Source organism: Jaculus jaculus, chromosome 7, assembly GCF_020740685.1.
Source record: "Jaculus jaculus isolate mJacJac1 chromosome 7, mJacJac1.mat.Y.cur, whole genome shotgun sequence".
NCBI classification, from domain to species: domain Eukaryota; kingdom Metazoa; phylum Chordata; class Mammalia; order Rodentia; family Dipodidae; genus Jaculus; species Jaculus jaculus.
The window spans coordinates 107,040,422-107,061,985 of NC_059108.1; the positions used below are offsets into that span (position 1 = coordinate 107,040,422).

Consider the following 21,564-nt stretch of genomic DNA (forward strand, 5'->3'; position numbering starts at 1 on the left):
TGGATACAGTTCAAGCCCCTTCATAAATGCTGCTAATATCACAAACTTGATTTTCTAGGCTCTCTGCTGCAAGGAATGGCTAAATGACCCAGAATCACTTGCCTGAGATCCTGAATCCACAGCAAGTGACACAAAGAACCAGGCACAGTAGAATTATTTTGAGAAGCAGTCGCAGTAATCACATCAAAGATAGTAATAACAGTATGAAAAGAGTCGGTGCTGACAACGAAAGCTGTGGCATTGAGTGGTCGGCAGTAATATGACAGCCTTCCCAGATCAGCTATGTGTCAATTTTACTGTAATTCAGGGCTATACCTTTGAGTCCAGTTCTTCAGTCTTTCAATCCAAATCCTTCTGCTTAAGTCAGTCAGACCCAGATTCAAAGGCTTATGACTTAGAACCTTCAGCAATGCACTCTGTCTTGTATAATTTTCATGACAAACATTTGAGACTGGTATTACCATAGACCTGTTTTAAAGATGAGGCCATGGGTGTATAGAGAGGTTACCCTGTCTAATGTCCCAAAGCGCATTAAGCAGTTATTATCCATGAGATAATAATAGCCAAAACTAATGACATTCATTATCTAATGATGTGATTTTTCCCAGTGGCTTCCTACCTTTAATATATTGTTTAATAGGCAGAATTCCAGAATATGAAGAGATCTAGGGATTCATTCCACAAGTCTGTGATCCTTCACTCTGGTCTCAAAGAGTGACTAAATGGGTTTTAAAAAAAAAGTCTGGGGAGCCAGGCGTGGTGGTGCATGTCTTTAATCCCAGCACTAGGGAGACAGAGGTAGGAGGATCACTGTGAGTTCAAGCCCACCTTGAGAGTACAGAGTGAATTCCAGGTCAACCTGGGTGCAGTGAGACCTTACCTCAAAAAAAAAAAAAAAAAAAGAAAAAGAAAAAGAAAAGAAAAAAGAAAGTCTCTGGCAGGCTGGAGAAATAGCTTAGTGATTAAGGTGCTTGCCTGTAAAGCCAAAGGACTCAGGTTCATTCCCCAGGAACCACGTAAGCCAGATGCACAAGGGATGCATGCATCTGGAGTTCATTTGCAGTGGCTGGAGGCCCTGGTGCACCCATTCTCTGTCTTTCTCCCTCCCCCTGCCTATTTCGCTCTCTCTCTCTTTCAAATAAATAAAACAAATTCCCTTTTTAAAAAAATGCATCTGGAGTTCATTTGCAGTGGCTGGAGGCCCTGGTGCACCCATTTTCTCTCTCTCTTTCTCAAATAAATAAAATAAAATATAAGTCTCGGGATAAAGTGATAGTTCAGTGGATGAATGTGGGAGAGGACCTGAGAGGGCCTGAAAACTCACAGACCTGATCTCCAGATCCCATGTAACAGCTGGGTGTACCCAGCTCTCAAAGGAAAGCAGGGACGAGGAAATCATCCAGGCTTGCATAAATAAATAAGTAAACAAATAAACAAACAGATAAATAAATACAGCAAGTTCCAGTGTAAGAGATTTGGGCCAGGTGGAAGAGTGATGAAGCCAGAGATGAAGTTTGACACCCAACATCTGCTCTGGCCACCATCCTCTCCCCTTCCCACAGGTGAGTGCAAGGTGCACTGTGAGGGCATACAGATGTATACTATGCCACACACATGCACACACACACAAAAAGAAAAGCTCAAGGCCGGGTGTGGTGGTATACACCTTTATTCCCAGCACTAGGGAGGCAGAGGTAGGAGGATGGCTATGAGTTCAAAGCCAGCCTGAGACTACATAGTGAATTCCAGGTCAGCCTGGGCTAGAGTGAGACCCTACCTTGAAAAACCAAAACAAACAACAACATCAACAACAACCAAAAAAAAAAAAAACAGAAAAGGTCTCTCTTGAGATTTTATGGCTCTAGTGATGGGGTAAGGCAACCGGGGCTGATCTAACTGGGGAGTTCTTTCTGCCACTTCCTTTCCTTTCCTTTCTCATGTTTTCCCTGAGATTGTCATAATCATGAGATAGATAGGTAGCCCAAAATTAAGTTGTAAGTTAAAAAAAAAAATCTAAGAGACTACTTGTTCCTACTTTTGCAGTAGGTCATTCAGCCTTTTTCAGAGTGACCATTTTTATGTTTTATTTCTGTCATTATTCAAATTTCTAAAAACATCATAAAATACTATCTGCTAATTTACCATACCCAAACCTTCTATGAGAGGGAGAAATAATGGAAAAGAAAAAAATTACCTTGTGTGAGATTACTTTATTCTTGGTTTGTTTGTTTTGTTTTTTGTTTTTTGGGTTTTTTTCTTTTTGAGGTAGGGTCTTGATCTAGCCCAGGCTGACAAGGAATTTACTATGTAGTCTCAGGGTGGCCTCAAACTCACAGCGATCCTCTCACCTCTGTCTCCTGAGTGCTGGGATTAAAGGCATGCGCCACCATTGAGACAAGGTTTTACTACGTAGCCTAGGCTGGTTCAAACTCTCAGTCTTCCTGTCAAGTGCTGGGATTAGAGAGAGTACCACATCACCTGGTGAGAAACTTCTTTTAACTAAACTATTACATTGTGATTTAGTAAATTCATATATAAAGAGAACTACAAGGCTGGAGAGATGGCCATTCTCTAGGACCCATGTTAGCCAGATGCACAAGGGGGCACATGCGTCTGGACTTCATTTGCAGTGGCTGGAGGTCCTGGTGCGCCTATTGCCTCTCTGTTCCTCTTTCCCTCTCTCAAAAAATAAATAAAATTTTAAAAAGAGAACAATACCAGTCTCTTATTAAGCATTAATTCTTGGAAAAAAATAAATAGATGCCACTTCTGAAATGTGAATTAAGAGTAAAAATTATAAGGCTCAAAAATACCAATCTCGGGCTGGAGAGATGGCTTAGCGGTTAAGCGCTTGCCTGTGAAGCCTAAGGACCCCGGTTCGAGGCTCGGTTCCCCAGGTCCCACGTTAGCCAGATGCACAAGGGGGCGCACGCGTCTGGAGTTCGTTTGCAGAGGCTGGAAGCCCTGGCGCGCCCATTCTCTCTCTCCCTCTATCTGTCTTTCTCTCTGTGTCTGTCTCTCTCAAATAAATAAATAAAAATTTAAAAAAAAAACATTAAAAAAATAAATAAATAAAAAATACCAATCTCAGTTTTATCTATAATAACTGTATAATCTTCCTATCAGCTTACTTCCAAAACTATCACCTGAAACAATTTTATGGATAGTTAAAAGATTTTTTGTTCCTTCTATATTTAGCACCCAAAAAAATCAATCTTCCATATTCATCACATATCAATCCAATATTTATCGAACACCTAACAGATTTCATGCACCACATTATGCTCTCAAGGTCACGGCTTGAAGATGTAACCATTTATACCAACTATTAATAGTGTGAAGAATTAAAATCTAAGACAAGTGACTTTGTATTATAATTTCCCAATTAAAAAAATCTGTCATTAGTACTGGAGAGATGGCTTGGCAGTTAAGGGCTTGCTGTGAAGCCTAAGGACCCCGGTTCGAGGCTCAATTCCCCAGGACCCACATTAGCCAGATGCACAAGGGGAGGCACACATCTGAAGTTCATTTGCAGTGGCTGGAGGCCCTGGCATGTGGGCGAGCTCTCTATCTCTCTCTCTTTCTCTCTCTTTCTATCTATCTGCTCTTTCTCTCTCTGTCACTCTCAAAAACAAAAGCTGTCATTCGGTTGGTATATTTGTTAAATTTTTTGTTTTTACTTATTTATTTGAAAGAAAGAAAGAAAGAGGCAGATAGAGAATAGGCACATCAGGGCCTTCAGCCACTGCAAACAAACTCCAGATGTATGTCACCTTGTATAACTGGCTTATGTGGGTCCTGGGGAGTCAAATTTGGGTATTTTGGCTTTAAAGGCAAGTGCCTTAACTGCTAAGCTATCTCTATCTAAAGGCCTAGATTGGTATACTTTTAATTAATGGTGTTTTAGTGATATTTTCAATATCCTACAAAAACCTGCATAAGCTGGGCATGGTGGCTTATGCTTTCAATTCCATCATTTGGAAGGCTGGGGTAGTAGGACTGCATAAGTCTGAAGCCAGCCTGAGCTACAGAGTGGGTTCTAGGTTACCCTGTGTTAGAATGAGACAGTGTCACTTCATCAAGGAAATAAAAATTACAACACTGAGATACCACTATAATCTACCATAACACAAAAACAGAGAACACTGCCAATATCCAATGAAGGCAAGGATGTGAAACAATAGAAAACCTAATGCCTTGCTGGTGGTAATGAAAAGCTGAATAGCCATTTTAAAATTCAACTTGGTAATTTCTTATAAAGCTGAATATATTCTTGTTGTTCAGCCCAGCATTCAATTAGCGATATGAGTTGAAAATCTATGACCACACAGAAACTTTCACATGAATTTACATGTTTACATATAAGTTTACAGCCATTTTCTTCACATCTGCTAAACTTGGAAATGACCAGTGCCCTTCACAAGGAGAACTGATAAAATGCTGCAGCCAGGTTATGGAATACTACTCAGTGCTAAACAGAAATGAGCTATGGGGCCATGAAAGGACACTGGGGAAGCTTAAATAAATACTTCTATTACTAAGTGAAAGAGGCCAGTTCAAAAAGGCTACATATTGTAGGATTCCAAATACAAGCCATTCTAAAACTGGCAAACATATGAGAAAACTAAAAAGATCAGTGGTTTCCAGGGTCATCTTCCAGGGATGATGGTTAGGAGTTGAACAGGTGGAGTTGAGAATTTTTAAAGTAGTGAAAATACTCTACATGATACTATAATGATGAATGCATGCCATTATACATTTGTTCAAACCATAAAATAGTCACCAAGAATGAATCCTAATGAAACCTACAGATCTTGGATGATTATATGTTATATGTCAACAAAGCTAGAAGTGTACCTCAGGGCTATTTGTCATGTACAATGCCCTGTTTGATCCCCATCATCACTAAAAAGAAAAACAAAAAAGCTATGTGTCTATATGGGCTTACCAACTGTAACAAATGATACAACTCTGGTGGCGGTGTTCATAATGGGGGGAGCTTACTCATGTTTTGAGCAGGGAATAAATGGGATATCTCTGTACTTTCATCTTTGTACTACGAACCTAAAACTGCTCTAAAATTTCCCTTTAAAAACAAAGAACCAAGCTAGTTGTGGTGGTGTACACCTTTAATCTCAGCACTCGGTCGGCAGAGGCAGGAGGATCCTTGTGAGTCCGAGACCAGCCTGAGGCTACATAGTGAATTCCAGATCAGCCTGGGCTAGAGTAAGACCCTACCTCAAAAAAAAAAAAAAAAAAAGGAAAGAAGGGAGGAATGAAGGAAGGAGGGATGGAGGGAAAGAAGGGAGGAAGGAGAAAGGGAGGGAAAGAAGGAAGGAAGGAGAAAGGGAGGGGAGGAAGGAAGAAAGGAAGGAAGGCAGGGAGAAAGGAAATTTTAAAAATCTGTAAAGCATGTATCTTATAAAATACTTAGCTCCAAAACATACTAAAGAACTTTTTAAAACAGCAACAAGAAAACAACCTAATTTTAAAAAGACAAATGAGAAAAGACAAGCAAAACTTTTCACACGGCATCAAAGAACATATATAGATGGCAAATCAGCGTATGAAAAGATGTTCTGCGTCATGAAACAGCACTGCACACATATCAAAATAGCTTAGCTTTCAACATGATGTCACCAAACACTGGCAAGGATATAGACATGTAAGAACCCATCACCTGTGAGGATGAAAATGGAATGGCCACTTTCGAAGAATGTTTGGCAGTGTCTTAACAAAACTAAATATAATCTGGAATATGATCCACAAGTCTTATTCCTAGGTATTTAAACAAATGAATTGAAAACATATCTACAAAAAAAGTCCTACATTTTTTGTGTATGGAAGCTCTATACATAACTGCCAAAAGGTGGGAGTAAGCAAAATGTCTAACAAAAAATAAAGTATTACATCAATGGATAAGTGGGTAAAAAGAAGTGCACCATTAAACACTAACAAGATATTCAATTTTTTTTGTTTTTTGTTTTTCAACATAGGGTCTCGCTTTAGCTCAGGCTGACCTGGAATTCACTATGTAGTCTCAGGGTGAAGACATGCAATCTTTATTTATTGCTAAGTAAAAGAAGCCAATATGAAAAGCTACATGGTGTGTGTGCATTATGGAAAAACGTAAAACTACAGGGACAAAATCATTAGTAATATGAAAGAAAGGGTCAGATTCTTAGAGCTGTGAAGCTATTCTGTATGACACTGTAATGGTGAATATGCTGTTACACCTTTGCAAATCTTACAGAATGCAAGGCACAAAGAGTGAACTCAACTATACTTAGTTAACAATAATGTGTTCATGTTGGTTCAGCAATTAGAACAACTGTCACACTGCTGTAAAATATTAACAGGAAAAACCATATAGAGAGAAAGTAGTATGGAAATTTTCTATATTACCTGCTCAAGAATTTCTTTAATTTTTCTATAAATCTAAAAGTGTTCAAACAACAGCCTGTCAATTAAAAAAACCCTCAAAATGGCATATAACAATGGCATAAGGGAAGACTACCATACAACACTAAATCCAGAAGTCAAAACAGAAAAGATTAAATTTAAAACCACATAATTTGTAGTGATCACAATATGGAAATTTAAAGAAATGACAAGCATGGGGGGGGGGAGTTTTTCTGTAATTTATGTTCCCTTCTGTATATACACTGGCCTAGAAATTAACAATGAAGTTTAAAGCATATGGAAAATGCTCAAAACATATTAATAACAATTGTTCAATCCATTCCTGTGAACCATACACAACTGTGAAAAAGTACATATGAGAGAAACAAATTGCTTGCAATGAACTGGTTATTTCTAACTGATGATTTTAGACCACAAAAATAAGGATGACATATTTCCTTTGTGGTACAAGATCCAGTTATGATACAGCAAACTATATGGTATAATTATTAAATATTTAAAAATAATTACTGGAAAATTTTATGAAATACTGAATTCCGCAAGTCATTGTATTCTAAACAAAAAATGAAGGCATTTTCCCTTTGAATTTTTACTTCCTTGGCTTTTTTTTCCTTCTTAATCTCTTCCCTAACGTGGCGTTGCCTTAGGACGTCCCTTAGATGACGTATGCTGACAATACCTATGTGTGCACTCCTCAGCAGCTCCCAGTCCCACAGCTGTCGGGGACCACAGCATGGTGGACATTCTGCCTGTTAAAACAGATTCATCATCTGCAAGCTGTTTTTCTTCCTGGGCTACTACAGATAGGGGACAGATTAGATCTGAGATGTTAAGTAGGAAGGAAAAGAAATAGAATATTAGGCAAGTTTTTAGGTTTGCTAACTAGTCCAAAATTAACTATTGCAAAACCCAGTTAATTTTACTTCTTAAACGCCGAAAACAGCTTTTTTGCTCTACTTCCCTAGATTATACAATGGCCACCCAGTGATTTCTTAAGACTTCATAAATCGACTTAAGACTTCATACATCGACCTCATGTCCTGCAGAATGATCTCTTAAATCCTAATCTGATGACATCACTTGCCTGCCTACAGTGCTTTGCTGAACAATCAGGTCTTATGGTAATCAGTCAGGACTAACAGTTGCAACCAAGATTTTTTTTTGAGCCAGGCAGCTCAGTAGAGTACTTACTGGCCTAAGTATGTATGAGACAGACCTTGGGTTCAATCTCTAGCACCACTGGGGTAAGGGGAGTAAGAAAGAAATAGGATTTTATTCACTTACTGTGATAATACAAGAATCTATAAAAACACGAACTCCACGCTATTCCCAGTTGCCTGCTAAAGCAAAGAGCCAGGTGGATACAGTCCGGACACAAGGAATCAGCTCCTGCCAAGCCAAAGGCCCCTCCCTGACTCTTAAGGACCCATGGACATAGTAGAAGAAAAATGGGCAAGGATTAGAGGTGGAAAGGTAATGACTGAAACTGGAGAAAACTGCTTCTACCCTGTTAACTTCTTAGCAGAGCACCTAGAAGGTCTGAGGTGAGAAGGTCTCAAGGCAGAAGCACGTGGGCCCTGAATCTAGCTGTGGTCTATAAGCACAGCAGGGCTAAGGCACAGCGGGGGGTCGTGAAAAATTTAGCAACAGTAAAAGATTTCTGAAAGCACGATGAGCACAACTAATTCAAAATCAACTGCATAGTGAACTTGGGTGTTTCTGGCAGCACATGCCCTTGTTACAAAGCACCACTTCACTCACTATGGCCTTGGTTCTGAATACACAACATCTGCCCGCTGCACTGCCCTTCTACCAAGCCAAGCACTGCCAATGAATGCTGCCTGAAACACCCGGGCTCAGATTTGAGACTGTTGTTTTACTATACACAGAAAGTTTACTACTCTTATGGAAACATAATGAAAAACAAATATTTTCCATATTTTTCCTGCTGTATATATATACATGCAATGTGGGTATGCATGGATGAATGCTCTTATGTGTGATGTGCAGATGCATGCACACACATGTGCTGAGGTCACAGGTCAATGTCAGATAGCTTCCTCAATCACTAAATACCTTATTTTCTAAGACGGGGTCTATCACTGAACCAAAGCCTATCAATTTGGTTACACAAGGTGGCTAGCAAGCCCTGGGGATAAGTCTTTTAAAATGAATCCTTAAGGCTGCAGAAATTGCTCAGCAGTTAAAGATGCTTACTTGTAAAAGCCAACGGCCTGGGTGCAATTCTCCAGTGCCCATGTAAAGCCAGATGCACAAAGTGGTACATGCATTTGGAGTTCATTTGCAGTGGCAGGAGGCCCTGGTACATCCATTCTCTTTCTCTCTGTGTCTGCCTCTTTCTTGGCCTGTCTCTTCAAGTATATATAAATATAAGTATTATTTTATTTTGTTTTTATTTATTTATTTGAGTAAGGGAAAGAGGCAGAAAAAGAGAAAGAATTGGCATGCCAGGGCCTCTAGCCACTGCAAATGAACCCCAGATGCATGCACCATCTTGTACATTTGGCTTATGTGGGTCCTGGGGAATCAAACCGAGGTCCTTTGGCTTTGCAGGCAAGTGCCTTAACAGCTAAACTACCTCTCCAGCCCATAAAAGTATTTTTTTAAAGAAGACTGAGTCTTTGGTCTCTGTCTTCCTAGCACGTACATTACAGGTGGATGCCATCACGCCTGACATTTTTACACGTGTGATGAGGACTGTACTCAAGTCCTTATGCTTGCACAGCAAGCCATCTCCCCAGTCAATCCTTTTAATATTTGCATGCCATCATTCTTCAACATGTAAGTTGTCAAATTGCTATATATTAAGATGTCTGATTTTAAAAATTTCTGCTTGAGTTGCCAAGTTTATAAACAGATAAATGAATTTGGGCTTGGAATTAGTATACAATTTCTGAAATGGCCTTCAACATAATTCTACAATTGTATACTACATATGTATGTAACCTTGGTTTCTCAGCATTAACAATTATTGAAAAAGCAACAAAATATCAACGAACTCTAAAATAACACTTAAGAAACTCTATACCCTAAGTTATCAAATATTGGAGTCAAGATTTAATACTTTATATAAAAATAAATAAGCACCTCTCTCAGTATGCAAATTTGCTTTTATCTTTATTAAATGGTAAAAATGGTAAAATTTTATATATATACATATATACATAGCAACTATGTGTGTGTGTATATATATACACACACACACACACACATACACACACAAAATATTGATTCAAAATAAATTTATGATTTATTGTCAGTAAGTAATCTGTATACCTATTTTATGGACTTGGGAGCATATAAAAATTTTTTAGGCAAAAAGGGATTACAAGTGGAAACATTAAAGAAACACTGATCCAAAGCATGAAGGGTGGGTGTGCTAGTCCTTGAACTCAATTATCAACTCCCCAACCCCCCCCCACACAAAAAAACTACACTATACTGGCCAGGCACCATGTCTGGCATGAAGAGGGGAGTTTTCTCCTGTGAGTCCTGCCAGGCAAAGGATTTTGGCTTAAAGTTGGACTCTTCTGAGTTACCTAATTCCCTATTCTTATCACCTACTTGACATTTTATACCCTGCAAAACAATCTTCTCTGAACTATTTCCAACATCCGTGTCTTTGTCACAAAGTTTGCCCTGCTTTCTTGTCTTAACCAAGTACTTATATTTCTCTGCAACAAAACACTAAATTTCCTGAAAACAAAAGCCACAGCTTACTCTGTTTTTTATCCCCAATGCCAAACAAGTGTTGGCACATAGCAGGGACATGAGGAAGAATCTATGTGTGCAATCTGTGTTTTACAAATCATATTATGGCATGAGAAGTGTTAACACTACCAAGACAGGAAAAAGTGAGACAAACCCCTCGAACTAAGCAGCTCACAGAATAGGATCTTCAGCCACACATTGTCTTGGAAGGGTAATAGAACACATTCAGGTAATAGAACATGGAAAAGGGAACACCTGGGGAGGAATGCTACAGGTTAGGGGTAACAGTATGGGATGGAAGATAACCCAAACTAAGTATTATAAGAACTCTTAAGGAAATCTGTTACTTTCTATGGTAATTAAAATAAATAAAAATTTACAAAATAAATAAGCAATCCCAACCATCATAGTGATGGTATTTGGAGATGAGACTTTTCAAATTGATTAAGATCATGTGGGTAAAACCTTTATGCATGAACTTAGTACTATTGTAAAAGAAACCTCAGATATCTAGGGTCTTTCTGGACAGCAGAAGAATATGGCCATCTATGAAGTAGAGAATCTATCTCATCTGATACCAAATCTGCCAACTTTGACCCTGGGCTTTCCAGCCTCCAGAACCATGAAAAATACATTTCTGTTGTTTACATGTAACCTCCTCTACGGACTTCGTGTTATCAGCCCAAACAGATTAAAATAGCAGTAAAACACTCCAAAACCAAGTGCATGACCATGTGCTTTTGTTAAGTCATCCACTTTCATGTATTCCTGTTACATATTCCTATATCTTTTGTCATGAAAGAAATTTCAGAACTTTAACATGAGAAAATAAACCATTAATTTGTACAAAATTGATATCTGAAAGTACAATGTTAAACCCTGAAATATTTACATGGATTATGGTTCTCTAAAGTGAAGTCAACAATAAACAAGTGAATGAGTGCCCTCTGTACTTACAAGAGAACATGAGCAACGATGGCATTCACATCAAATAAGGTGTCCGTAGGGAATTCTCTGAGCAATACGTTGCCTCTGTAAAAAGTTTAAAACTACATTATAGAAATATTTCCTTAGAAACTGATTTGTCTGTAACATTAGGTTAAGCTCCATCTATAAGAGTACTAGCACATAATACACGTAAACATTCATTCAATAAGTGTATTAAATTTGAAAAGCATAAGTCCTGGACATGGTAGCAAGAATAGGGGGAAAAGGGGCTGGAGAGATGGCTCAGTGGTTAAGCACTTGCCTGTGAAGCCTAAGGACTCTGGTTTGAGGCTCGATTCTCCAGGACTCACATTAGCCAGATGCACAAAGGGGCGCACGCGTCTGGAGTTCATTTGCAGTGGCTGGAAGCCCTGGCGTGCCCATTCTCTCCCCCCCCCCTCCCTCCCATCTATCTATCTATCTGCCTCTTTCTCTCTCTGGCATGCTCAAATAAATAAATAAAAATGAACAAAAATTTTTTTAAAAAAAAGAATAGGGGAAAAAATAGGAATTCATGCTCATCTTCACTGTATCATTCCAATTTTAGTATATGTGCTGTCAAAGACAGCACAACAAACATGAGTTAAAAGGCAGCTTCCTAAGAATGTTCCTGTCACGCAAAGATTTCCAAACAGGGCTGGAAAGGAGATGAACAGGGGAGAGAAGTTTCCTGAACAAAACAATCTCTTCCCCTCTTCTTATGCCATACCTCGAGGGTCTGAGGAAAGGGTGTGCCACACCTCAGAACATTAACCCACCCAAGAGCACAGGAAACAATACCTGGATAATGGCAGATCCCTCAAAAATAAATTACAATCAAATATGGACCTGGAAAAGCTACTCAAAACACTAAGTTAATAAGTATTTACTTATTAAAAATTTTGGTTAGAAATTTGCATAATAATCTCAGATAATATTCAAAACCACCCTGTGAGAAGAAGGTACTTCTTTCCACATTTTATAAAGAAAGAAGTTATCCTTCCAAATGATTAGGTAAATCTATTTATTACTATTACTTGAACTTTTTATTAAACTTCCTATTCTACCCACTGAATACAACTTTATTCTGGGTAAGTGATATGTCATAAATGAAAAAGTAGGGCTTCATATTTGTAAAACATACTCAAAAAATAATTTACCTGAATAAATATGCTTTCATCAAATCATCTTTTCCACAGTATCTTGATATTTCTTCTTTGATACAATTAACCTTGAAAAGATTATATTCAAGGCTTAAAGTGCATACCAAAAAGGTCAAGTTTCATAGTTAGGAAAACAAGGAGAATTAAACATTACAGCGTCTCTTCAGGCCAAATTTTGTATTTTACCTTTTTTCCTGCTTTTATGCTATCGTGGCTCACTTACTCAAATGCTTGAGGAAACCTGGAAATAGGAACCATTTCTGCACCTAAGAGTTAACATTTAACTCAATCTTGTAAAACAAGCAGAGGTAAGTAGGTTAAAAAAGGGAAAGTGTTTAAGGCAAGGTATAAAACTGCTCAGGAAAGCCACAAATAAGGGCCTAAGAACAAAGTGGTAGACTGGGTGCTAAGTATGAGTTAAGTTTATTCCTCAACATTTAAGAAAAAAACAAACCAGGAAGCACAAAACTGAGTGACAAACAGGGCCCATGAAAGCATATCAGTGATAAAACAGGTTTAGCAGGTGGATTCTGCTGGCTTCCCAACCCAAGCCCATCTGCTCCCCCCTTTTATAATTATTATTTTTTTAAAAGCTCATCCTTCCCCTTCTTAACAGAACTTTATTAGAAAGGGAATGCCCAGTTGACGCCACAACAGGTCAGGATGACCACACAGCATTAGGAGATATCACTGGTTGGACTTCCTCAAAGGCTCTAAAAAGGACACTGATAGCCTAATTCCCCACTAATTCTTACCACAAGCCAAAGAGCAGCTACAGTACCAGTGGCAATCATGAACTTCAGGGCATCTTTTAAAAAGCCACTTGCTAAGGATGGTGCAACAGAGAGAATGAACTTGAGTCTCTGATGTTATAGCATCCACACCGGTTCTAGAGAGCTAATGATCTGGACTTCATGTTAAAAAATATAAGGCAAATCATGAAGATTAATGGCGGGTGAGAAGGCACATAAGGAAGTGGGTAATTAGTATAGGCCAAGGATATCAGGGACCTGAAATACAGCCATAAAGGGCAGAAAAGACTTAGGAGGGGGCTGGGAAGATGGCTCCGTTGATGGAGCCTTGCAAGTATGAGGACTTGAATGTGGACCCCTAGCACACACACAAATGCTAGGTGAGTATAGAAGCTTACCTGCAAACTCAGTACACAGAAGGCAGAAAAGGGGACAGCCAAAGCAAACTGGTTAAAGTAGCCTAATTTGTGTGCTCGGGGTTCAAGTTAGAGACCCTGTCTCCATAATAAGATGGAGCAAGATCAAGGAAGATACTCCACACCAACCTCATGCCACATGCCATGTATCCACATGTATACAAATATGCATAGACACATGCATGTATCACATGTAAGCAAAATGAAAAACAAAAGCATGTTGTTCGCAAATACAGTAAGAAAGACTAAGTGTGTATGCCTCATGAGATAGAGAAGAAAGAGACAGAGAGAATGCAGAAGTTTCTAATTAGGGCAAATGAATGGCTGCCAATGCAACTAGCCAAAACAAGGTTAGGGAACTGGAGAGCTGGCTCAGCAATAAAGGCACTTGCTTCTAAAGCCTAACAACCCAAGTCTGATTTCTCTGTACTCAAGTAAAACCAACTGCACAAAGTGGCACATACATCTGGAATTAGTTTGCAGGGGTAAGAAGCCCTGGAGGGCCCATTCTCTCACTCCCTCTCTCTCTCTTACTCTGCTTGCAAATAATTAAAAATATTTTTAAAAAGTGGTTAGATGGAACTGGAGAGAAGGCTTAGCAGTTAAGGTGTTTGCCTGCAAAGCCAAAGGACCTCAGTTCGATTCCCCAGGACCCACATAAGCCAGATGCACAAGGCACTGTATGCATCTGGAGTTCATTTGCAATGACTAGAGGCCCTGGCATGCCCATTCTCTCTCTCTCTCCCCCCCATCTGTCTGTCTGTCTGTCTCTCTCTCTCTCTCTCTCTCTCATTCTCTCTCTCTCTGTGTGTGTGTGTGTGTGTGTGTGTGTGTGTCTGCCTCTTTCCCTCTCTCAAATAAATAAATAAAATTAAGAAAACAACAAGGTTAGAGAAATGGTTGTTTTGTATTTAATCAGAAGGTTTTTGTTTGCTTCAAAATGGAGTTTTTGTTGTTATTTGGTTTAGAGTTTGCAGAAACAGAGTGACAGCTAGAGAAGTGGCATTGATCTAAAAAACTACAAAAGGGGAAGTGGCAATCAAAAGAGATATCGTGAACAGAGAACTAAAAGTCAAAGTACAACTATAACCAAAAAAAGAATTTTAGAGTACATGGTTTTTGAAATTTTGTTTTGTTTTTTCAAGGTAGGGTCTCACTCTAGCTCCAGCTGACCTGGAACTCACTCTGTAGTTCTAGGCTGCCTCAAACTCACAGCAGTCCTCCTACCTCTATTTTCCAAGTATTGGGATTGTGCACCACCATGTCCGGCGATTTTTAAAATTATCTTAAAGCCTACAGACTAAAAATTATTGTCATTATGACAACAGATTCACCCACTCACTCATTTGTTCAAAATGTACTTAAAACACCTACCATTATGTTAACCATGTCCTAGTCGCTGGAAATAAGTTAAACCACAAAACAAAAATTATCTTTAGAATCTACATTATGAAAGTATAAATAATTAATATATAATGTTACATGTTGTACATAAAAATAGTAAAGGGATAGAATAATAGTTGGCAACAGTTAAGCCACAGTTAAGTCAATCAAGAAAAACAACTCTGAGGAGGTGATGTTTGCATCAAGCAAAAAGGGATTCATATAAATATAGAAATAGGGGCTGGAGAAATGGCTCAGTAGTTAAGGCATCTATCTGACTGCAAAGACTAAACACTCTGGTTCAATTCCTCAGTACCCACATAAAGCCAGATGCACAATGTGGAGCATGCATCTGGTGTTCGTTTGCAGCAGCTACAGGCCCTGGAGTGCCCATCATCTCTCTCTCTCCCTGTCTGTCTTTCTTCTCTCTGTCTCCTGTTTGCAAATAATAAAATTTTTTAAGTAAATAAATATAGGGCTGGAGAGCTGGCTCAGGTACTTGCCTGCAAAGCCTATGGACTGGATTTCAGTACCCAGGTAAAGCCAGATGCACAAGGTGGCATATGCATCTAGAGTTTGTTTGCAGTGGCTAGAGGCTCTGGCATGCCCATTTTCTCTCTCTCTCTTTCTCTCCTCTTTCTCTGCCTCCTTCTCTCTCACTCTCTGTCAACTACATAAAGAAATATATAAATAAGAATATTTTAAAAATAGGTAAATAATTATAGAAACAAGTAAAGAGATGAGTTCTAAGCCAAGGGGAAAATACCTGTACTGGCCCTGTGATAATAGCACCTTTAGCAGGCTCAAAAAACAGAAAGATAACTGGTACATTTTAGGCATAAACTGAGAAAAGCAAAGGGATAGAAAACGATATCAGAAACAAAGCCAGTATCCATAGTACTCGAGGGGTTCAATTTTACCAGGACTGTAATAGGAAGCCTCTCTGGGCACAGTAGCCACGTGATCTGAAAATTTTCATTGCACATGGAGACAAGTGAAAGGCTAACTATCAGGCCTGCTATGGCCTCCAGACATGAGTGACGACAAGAAGCAGAAGTGCAAGTACTGCAGGTGGGCAGACTGGAAAAGTCGTCACGGTGGAGCCTATTAGGATAGGAGATGGACTGCTCAGAGATAAAGAAAAGCCAAGGTGACTGAAAGGCTTTTTGTTTTCAATTTCCCTTTGATATGGTCACATAGCTGTCTGTATCAGCTTTCTTCTGGCTATCATTTGCATATCGTTTTCCTTCATTTGCTATATTTCTACATATAAACATAGATTTTTCAAGCTTTTCTTTATTATAGGCACATTTCTAAACAGCATCCAGCTCGATTTGTTTCTAGCTGGACAATCATTAAGTGGAACATTTAGTCTTCCTTTATTGTAGTTTTTTCTTCACACAGCTTTAGCCTCTGGAAATCTTAACTCTTGAAGACATTCTCAAGTGCTACTTGTCACAAGGTTGTCCACCAGTATCACTGTGAATTTCCACATCAACAGACACAGGCTAGGCCTTAAATTTCAGTGGTACTTTATTTGTATCTCTTATCACAATGATCAACTTTTGCTAGCTACTAAGATAATTGGTAAATGTGTTTTATCCTCCCCCTTTTTATGATAGATCCTTTCTAAAGGAAAGGACTAGGTCTTGGTCATCCTTTTGCCCAAAAGAACACTAGATATAGTAAGCCCATTTTACCCACATGGATATTTACTGTACATTTTATTTATTTATTTATTTATTTATTTATTTAATTTATTTGAGAGAGTGAAAGAATGGACGCACCAGGGCCTTCAGCCACTGCTAACAAGCTTGAGACATGTGCACCCCCTTGTGGGCATGTGCAACATTGTGCACTTGCATCACCACGCATCTGGCTTATGTGGAACTTGAGTTGAGGTGTGAACATCAGTTCTCAGGCTTCACAGGCAAGCACCTTAATCACTGAGCCATCTCTCCAGCCCTACTGAATATTTTCTATGTGACAAGGACTGAACTCAGTGATCATCATGGACCTGTTATTCCACTCTTTCTTCGGATAGCTTAGCACTCTGAAGCATAAAATTAATTATATATGTTATATTCATTAATAAGGGCAACAGGCTGTGCACAAATCACAATATCCTACTGGAGTTGCTGGATACATAATACTAAGTTCTTATCTACTAGCTACGAGGTAAACAGTATGGGTATCCCTTTTGAGTATCATGAAAGTATTTCACTCCCAAATGTTAGTTTAAATTTTTACTCACAGCTCCTGGGAGATCAATACTGTTATCATTCTAGAATGGATTTTGGTTGTTGAAAGCTAAATAAGACCTCTATACATACAGAACTGACATATTTAAAAATATTGTTTTCTGGGCCAGGCGTGGTGGCATAAGCCTTTAATCCCAGCACTTGGGGAGGCAGAGGTAGGAGGATTGCCATGAGTTCAAGGCCACCCTGAGACTACATAGTGAATTCCAGGTCAGCCTGAGCTAGAGTGAGACCCTATCTCGAAGAAAAAAAATATATATATATATATATATATATGCGTGTGTGTGTGTGTGTGTGTGTGTGTGTGTGTGTGTGTGTATATATACATATATATATATCGTTTTCTGGTTTGTTAGTTTGTAAGTTACATAGCCAAGGTCAGTTATTTCTATTCCTCCTGCCTTGGAAAGTCTGGTAGCAGACACGTAAGGGGACAGCAGCAACCTCTGAGAGGAGGAAGACAGGTGAACAAGAAAGGGTGAATGTACATGGAAAGCCAGGTAGACATTTATCTGGAAGAGGTTTTATCACTGTGCTACTTCTTACTTACTTCCAAGGTACAAATTTTCAGCTTACATTAAATGAAGGCTTATGTAGCTAGTTAATTCAAGGTAGATGTACAAATTTTCCATAAATCTTCATGGCAAATTTGAACAGTTTTAGAAAAAAATTAAATATGTACTTTCAGGTTGTTTTAATTTTGTTATGAAGAAAATCAATGCAAGAATCTGTAACATAAACAATTACACAGAAAAAAATAAAACAGACAAAATTCAACTATCTTAGTTTTACTATCTATATTTGTACTAACAAAAATTTAATAAATGGCTGGGTGTGGTAGAACATGCCTTTAATTCCAGCACTTAGGAGGCAGAGGTAGGAGGACTACTGTGAGCACAATTGCACCCTGAGACTACAGAGTGAAGTTAAGGTCAGCCTGAGCTAGAGTGAGACCCTCAAAAAGAATTTAATAAATGATAGTCTCTTTTATGAAACATCTGTCAGATAATACAAAACAGGACCAAAAACCAGCCATGAGGATGGGACAGATGGCTTAGCAGTTAAGGTGCTTGCCTATGAAGCCTAAGGACCCATGTTCAACTCTCCAGGTCCCACATAAACCAGCTGCACAAAGTGACACAGATCACAAGGGCACATATGAGCACAAGGTGGCACATGCATGTGGAATTCAACTACAGTGGCTAAAAGGCCCTGATATACCAATTTTCTTTCCCTCTTTTTAATAAAAAAATAAAATATAATAAACCTAACTATGGGTTCCAAAAATGACATGATACCCTAATAATTTATGCAATAAAGTTTAAATTCTAATTCTAAATTAAATTAAATTCTAAGCTGAAGAATCTTAAGCAGATTTTCTTTTATGCATTGTTATACAATAATCTAAAACTATCTATATTTCTTGTTATTATATAAAAAAAACAAAATTTGTTTTTTCAGTTGGAAAAAAGTATGGAACTATTTTTTGATAGCCTTGGACCATACTTTGCCACCAATATTTTACTAACATAAATATCTTTCTACCTTTGCAACTGAAATCCCATAGTCCTGGAGAGGTCTAATGGCCTCCTTCAGTTCTTCAAGAAATATAGAGGTGCCTGGAGAATCTAAAACAAGAAATGTTAAATGAATTATTATGAAGTGCTCTTGGTAAAGGTTATTTTTTAAATTAAAGCCCAAATCTTCACACAATAAATATTAAACACATCTAGTCACATATTTTCATATTTTCATTTCCCTACTACCTCATTATGCTTATTCCTAATATTAGTATGATATAGTGTAATTTTATAAGTGGCCTTAAAATTTTCCTATTAGTAGTGGCATGATAAAAGACATTAATTTTAAATCTAACATTTGGCATTATTCCTCCAAGTTTAATACCATGGACACAGCACACATATACACAATTTTGAAAATAATTTTTAAATCCCTGGTTACAATTATAGTAAGGGAGCATATACAAATGTGAATTCATTTCACTTATTAATTCCAATAACAAAATTGCATTTTAAAGACATGAAAACTTAAATGCGAGCATTCAATTACTAGTCATGTTCAATAGCTATGTTAGCTAATTCATTGTAATTAATGGTTTAGCTAAAGCAGTATGTTCAAGTATTACAAACACTAAATTTCAAAATTTTAAAAAAATCTTAAAGTATTACATGCTAAAGCATGAAAAAGTATACTTTCAGAAATGACTATATGACATTAGGATGGTTTATCATCTCCTTAACAATTTAATATTCACAATAAATTCAGAAGGCAATCGCAATATCAAATTAGTAGATGAAAAAACATACACAGAGATGCTAAGGTACATGACCAAGACCACACTATGGGCCACTCTGAACCCAGCCACCAGGCAACAGCTTTAGTAAACTGCATATTGTCATTCCTGACATTAAGTTCCCACCGTGTATTGACTAGGCAGCAATATAAATATCACAAAGTATCATGGAAGAATTTCTTACCAGCTTGACAAAAATAAGCTAAAGATGCTTTTCCTGGTTGCAGTGTGCTGAAATATTTTTGAGGACTCAGTTCTGGCAGAGAGTCTTCACTTGACTTGGAAACACAAGATAGTATGACCAAAAAGACCTCAATGCTAAATACACTGAAGCTGGAAGCCATTGTGAGCTACTCTGTGGGCGAGCTCCAGGAGATGGTGTCTATCTTGTTCATTGTTGTTCCACTGCGTAGGATAATTCCTGGCAGAGTCAATGTTCAAGAAAGTTTTGTTAAATTAATGAAGTTAAATATTCCAAATGAATAGTTCACTCATTATCTGATTTTGCCAGAACTTTATTATTTCATTGTAGTAAAAATATGAGGGAGGATGATAAATAATTACATTGATTTGTTAATACTTTTAGTTCATTTTATTTATTTTTGCAGTGTTGGAGATTGTACAGGCTAAGCAAGTGTTATGCCACTGAGCTACAGTACCAACCCTTGGAGATGGTTTGAAGGTGGTGGTGGTGGTGATTGATGTTTGTTTCATGCAACACCGGGTTGCACTGGTATGTAGTCTAGCCTGGTCTCAAACTCACAGGGCTCCGACTCCTGAGCACTGGTATTATAGGCAGGCACCACTACATCCTGATTGATTTTTTATAATTATAAAAGATATCAATTATGTCTAGAAAATTCTTAAGTTTCATAGATACGCTAAGCTGTCTTTTTATTCTAAAGTTAATTATTAAAAATATTATCTTTTGGGCTGGGAAGATGGCTTAGCGGTCAAGCACTTGTCTGTGAAGCCTAAGGACCCCAGTTCAAGGCTTGATTCCCCAGGACCCACGTTTGCCAGATGCACAAGGGGGCGTACGCGTCTGGAGTTTGTTTGCAGTGGCTGGAGGCCCTGGTGTGCCCATTCTCTCTCTCTCTATCTGCCTCTCTCTCTTTCTCTCTCTCTCTGTCATTCTCAAATAAATAAATAAATAAATAAATAAATAAATAAATAAATAAATAAAAATAAACAACAAAAAAATTAAAAAAATATGTATTATCTTTTTGTACATATGCATGTTGGTACTACAGAATGAACTCAGAGCCTTGTGCATGTGAAGCAAGTATTCTATCACTGAGCAATATCCTCAGCCTTTTTACTTATTGAGTCAGGGTCTCACTAAGCCCCACAAGCTTGCTTTGAACTCACTCTGTAGCTCAAGTAGGACTTAAGTTTACAGTCCTCCTGGATAGATGGGATAAGAGGACTGAGCTACCAGGTCTGGATCAACACATTAAAATAAATTTATATACTTATTTATATGTGTGTATGTGTGTGAGAGAGACAGAGGTAGATGAAGAGAGAAAGAGAAAGAGAATGGGCACTCCAAGGCCTCCAGCCACTGCAAATGAACCCCAGATACATTTACCCCCTTGTGCATCTAACTTTACATGTGTACAGGGGCATAGAACCTGGATCCTTTGGCTTTGCAGGCAAGCACCTTAACCACTAAGCCATCTCTCCAGCCCTCAACCCTGTTTTTTATATTGATCTCAAATAGTTACTAAGTACTGTTTGAGAGGGAGTAAGACACCAACATATATGTCAGCTATAAGTTAACTGTGTGTTCACTTTAAATCTCCTAGAAGTTGCCTACTTAAGATTATGTAAGAACATTTCTTCTAAATATACATATTTTAATGTTAACACTATTAATACATTGATATCTTTTTCATCTCACATTTTGATCTACTCCTATTTTATGAAGTCAGTATAATCCAGACACCTTCCTCTCTCCTTGGGTGTACTTACTTTCATTCTCTTCTTCTATCTGCTGTCAATTCTGTCTACTCTTTGACTGTTTTCAAATTTTTCTTGAGCAACTCCACGCAGTTTATTTACTAATGATCTCTATTACTAAATGTTAGAAAGAAGGTATTTTAGGAAAACTAGGCAAATATTCTACCACTGAACTACATTCCCAACCCCTTG

The 21,564-nt window shown here is 38.1% G+C and overlaps 1 protein-coding gene across 4 annotated transcripts in view; it reads right to left on the reverse strand.

The window, feature by feature from the left end:
• The window catches only part of Txndc16 (thioredoxin domain containing 16), an 84,971-nt gene that overhangs the window by 55,176 nt on the left and 8,231 nt on the right, over positions 1-21,564 (reverse strand). For 3 of the 4 annotated variants that reach the window (XM_004649186.2, XM_045155075.1, XM_045155074.1), the window contains 4 exons: positions 19,595-19,831; positions 18,642-18,724; positions 12,282-12,352; positions 11,113-11,187 (listed from right to left, as the gene is read on the reverse strand). In XM_004649186.2, the coding sequence (XP_004649243.2) occupies positions 11,113-11,187; positions 12,282-12,352; positions 18,642-18,724; positions 19,595-19,754 (389 nt within the window). In that variant the 5' untranslated portion in view covers positions 19,755-19,831. Of the gene's footprint in view, positions 1-11,112; positions 11,188-12,281; positions 12,353-18,641; positions 18,725-19,594; positions 19,832-21,564 lie in introns of those variants that run through there. The other variant, XM_045155076.1, reaches the window with a different exon arrangement.